The sequence below is a fragment of the Mangifera indica genome, chromosome 9, assembly GCF_011075055.1.
Source record: "Mangifera indica cultivar Alphonso chromosome 9, CATAS_Mindica_2.1, whole genome shotgun sequence".
In the NCBI taxonomy this organism is placed as follows: Eukaryota; Viridiplantae; Streptophyta; class Magnoliopsida; order Sapindales; family Anacardiaceae; genus Mangifera; species Mangifera indica.
This window is the reverse complement of record NC_058145.1, coordinates 11,604,485-11,608,722: the sequence shown is the minus strand read 5'-3', so window position 1 is coordinate 11,608,722 and position 4,238 is coordinate 11,604,485. Positions and strand designations below refer to the sequence as shown.

The 4,238-nt window shown below is 36.4% G+C and overlaps 1 protein-coding gene across 1 annotated transcript; it reads right to left on the bottom strand.

Moving 5' to 3' along the window:
• Positions 1-679: 679 nt before the first annotated feature.
• LOC123224831 (L-type lectin-domain containing receptor kinase I.8-like) lies at positions 680-2,852 on the bottom strand. The gene has a single exon (XM_044648557.1). It carries the CDS (start codon positions 2,797-2,799, stop codon positions 793-795), a length of 2,007 nt encoding a protein of 668 aa, XP_044504492.1. The 5' UTR covers positions 2,800-2,852; the 3' UTR covers positions 680-792.
• Between the last annotated feature and the right edge of the window lie 1,386 nt (positions 2,853-4,238).

The following is a 4,238-nucleotide window of genomic DNA, read 5'->3' as shown; positions in this document are numbered from 1 at the left end:
ATCACGACGCATCAAGGGTTTCCAAAGCTTCAAGCCAAATACTTTGGTCCCTTCCAAATCTAGGACATTATTGGAGCCATCACTTATCAACTCTAACTACTCCTAGATGCCAAAATATACAACGTCTTCTGTGTGTCTTTGCTTTAACTAGTCCATAGGAATTTGACGAATAAAGGAGTCATTTCCCCTGTTTCTCCTTTTAGGACAAGGTTTCCGAAGAGGAAGGCAACGATATATCAATCCAGATAAAGAAAACACAAATACAGCAAAGGTGAGATTATCTTATTGGTTTAGTATTGCAGCGACTTTACTTTTTAGCTGAAATTTTAACATAAAATGGGAGAGGGGGAATATGAGAAAAGTTCAAAAAAGTAGATAATTCCTATATATATATAAAATAATAACTAATCACAACCTTACAATAATTGAAGAATTCTCACATCCATATCACTGATGCTTGGAATCAAAATTAGAAAAGAAAAGATAAATTTGCTAGCTAATTTGAATGCATCAAAGAGATGAGCAACCGTTCAAATCATTCTTATGGGACAAAACTATTGATATGAACTATTCTCTGCTAATTGATGTAAAAATCTTGTCTGTTCGACATGTAATATTCTTTAATTTATTAAGATTTTGTACATAAAGTATTGCTCATTGCAAACATGTCGAAGAGAAATTAAATAACGGACTCCAAATATTCACAGGATCACACCAAGAGCCTGGTTTATCCATAAATTTAACTTTCATTTTCCTAAAATGAAAACTGGGTTCGTATGAAAATCTGTAGATTCAATTGCCAGTTGTAATGCTTGAATCAATGGCAGAGAAGATGTGAGTCGCACTATTTTCGCCCGACGACTGAAATGAGTCGGCAGTTTCATAAGCTTCATTACTCGTAGTGAAACCAGCAATCATAAAGCTTTCAGGTGCTACATTTGGCAATACTGCATCACCATCCAGATATTGCATCACCTGCTTCATGCTAGGCCTTGTTTCTGGGTTATAGTCTAAGCAATAGAGCCCTAATTTCAGAACCAAACTCATTTGCCCTCTGTCATATATGCCCTCCAATCTAGGATCACTGGCATCAAGAATGTCTCCTCTATACCAGAAATCAACAACCCAATCAACCAAATTTTCCTTTCCAAGCTCTATAGGCTTCCTTCCACAAGCCACCACAAGCATACAAACTCCAAAAGCGTATACATCTGTACCGGTAGTTGCCTTTCCAGTTTTAAGCATCTCTGGAGCCAGATAACCCACTGTGCCTACCAGGTTGGTGGTTTGTGGGTGGCTACCATGATCATATAATCTAGCGAAACCGAAATCTCCCAATTTTGCATTTAGATCACCATCCAAAAGAATATTGCCAGGTTTTATGTCTCTATGTAAAACAACTTGTTCACACTCTTCATGGAGGTAAAGGAGGCCAGAAGCTACACCTCTGAGAATCTGAAACCTCTGAAACCAGTTTAGGCCTGGCTTTTTATTGCTGTATAAAATTTTGTCAAGGCTTCCATTAGGCATATATTCATAGACCAATAGAAGTTCTCCTTTTCGCCTGGAATATCCCTGGAGTTGCACCAAGTTCCTGTGCCTTAGCCTTCCCATGCTTACAATCTCTGCTACAAATTGCTTCATACCTTGATCCAAGTCGAGGGTGATTCTCTTGACTGCGATTTGTACATTCGAAGAAGGAAGTACGCCTCTGTACACCTTTCCGAAACCGCCTTGCCCGATGACCTCCTTGTCTTTGAAGCCTTTGGTTGCTTCATACAGATTCTTATAGGAGAGCCTATGGGGACCATATTCTTTTTCCCACTCTTCAGATACTTCTTCATATTTCTTCTTCCTCACAATGTAAACAGCTCCACCAATTATTATAAGCACAACCAGTGCAGCTACAGGCAAAATGATGATCAGTGGATCTGTTTTCCCACTTGCTTTCCTGGTGGGTGGAAGAGAAGGAAGCTTTGAAATGTCAAGGCTTTGTGATTGCCCAGTTTCATTGAAGCTCCACCCGAGAATGTAGTGCTCACTTTCACGGGTACCAGTTGAAGCAGAGAAACCAACATACATAGAGTCCAAAAGAATTTCAGATAGATCGATCAATTTTGACAAGAGAGGCTTTTTGGGTTTTGGGATTCTAATTGGAGCAAGGGTTACATTGAGTAATTTCTCTACCCCATTGTAGTCTATCCAAATCTGTGTTGGATTTCCACTAGCCAGGTCCAGGCTTTCGTTCTTCCCTTCTTTATCAGAAAAATAAGCTGCTGGCGCAGAGTCAACGGAAGTCAGGCTGTTCACATCAATCCCCACATGGTTTCCATTAATATCTTCAAATTCAACACTTTGTACAGTGTCAAGCTCGACCGCGAAGATATGATTTGTAGAGTGGCCATTGTTGGAAATATTGAAGAGCCCCAAATATCCAGTTGCAACAGCTTTACTGAAGTCCGTGGTGGGTGAGATGACAAAAGCCATGCCCTGGCCACTGAGATCAAACTCTGGTGGAACTACTGCAAATACAAAATTGGTGGAGAATGAAAGAGATTGAGAGGAAGATATGTTGAACTTGATTGGGAATTGATAGAAAGCACGCCCAGTTTGAATCTCAGAAATGTTGGTTAGCTGCAATAAACCACTGGGGAGGACGTTTGCTATGCCCCCAAGACGCAGTTTGGCTTCATTGAAGCCATGATAAATGAACTGATTTTCATCTTGAGCGATAGCAATGGAAATCAAGCAAAGATAAAGAATTACCGAAAAGTGCAGGGATCTCTTTGCTGCAGCCATATAAGAAAGGAGTAGTTCTGCCTTTTTCAAAGAGAGAGATGCTGCTGTTAACTAATCTCAGATATTAAATTAAAGAAGATAATTCATTCAGAGTTAAATGTAAATTTAAACGCCTATAGGTTCTTCAGGACTCTAGAGCCTGCTTCATGAACTTGACCCTCCAGAGGGTCAAGTTATGACAATGAAAGCAAAATGACCATTCAAATTTCCATTTCAAAGCTCTAGATGGATAAGCCAATTTTATTGTCAATCATCCCTGCTGAAACACTGGGTCATAAAAGCTAATTAACTTAACATGAATAATAAGGCAGTTAACCGTGTTATTGAGCACTAGATTTATTTATGAATGTAGGAACTACAAAAGAGCTCAGTAAGAAAACCTGTCTGCAAGGAGCGATAATTGTGGATACATGTGTCATATTGACTAACCTAAGGTGTGTTAACTCACGATTGGAAAATTTTTCAAACTTAAAAAAAAAAAAAAAATAGAGAGAGAGAGAGAATTTGTCAAAATATCAAAGTAATGCAACCATTTTTTACTTATCAAATCAAACTGAAAAATGTGGTTTTATCTAACTGAGATTACAATTAACCAAACCAAACTAAAAATACCAGTTAACTAAACTAGTTTGACATTATTTTGTATTGAATCAAATTTTCAATTGAGAAAAAATCATAAATCAAAACCAAATTAATTTAGAGATTAACATGTTTTGAACCAAACAAAAAATACCAGTTAATCAAACTAAATTTACGGTTAATCAGTTTTGAATCAAAATTTAGAAGGTTACCCTACTGTTTTATTTTTCTGTTCAATTTTTTCAAAAATGCTTCGGTGCTTAATTATTATTATTATTTTTTAACTGGTTCAGTTCAGTTAATCAATTTTAAAAGATAGACAAACCAATGACCAAAAAAAAATCCATTTCAATATATTCTTAAACTGATAACCGAACTAGTTTTCTAAATAACATGTTTTTCGATTCAATTTTCAATATGAATATAGGTTTGATTTAGTTATTGGATAATTTAGAACACCCTTAAATTTGATTATTGCATATATGCGTAACGTGATGATAAAAGAATTTGACGAGAAAAAATAAATTTCAAGCATGTATTCACAGAGTTAATCAATCCAACAAGAAAACAATTAACCAATTGATTTGTTATTATTTAGCACCATAAAAATAATCTTGTAAGGACTAGCTAAAGTCCATTACACAGTGAATGTATCTTCACAACAGGCGGCTTTTCTTTGTGCTTTTTTTTGCTTGCTGAATTTTCTCTTCTTTGATATATTATTTGAATTTTGCAACCTAGCCGAAGACATTTTAACATATCTTATTGCATTTTGAATGTGAACAATATGTTTTCCCAATAAATTCAATCCATCAATCGCAATCGAGTTAACGATATGGACAACTCACCACACTTGCATG

What these genes read in the sequence shown, in the direction of transcription:
- LOC123224831 (XM_044648557.1), bottom strand. Translation starts at nt 2,799, where the DNA reads ATGGCTGCAGCAAAGAGATCCCTGCACTTTTCGGTAATTCTTTATCTT.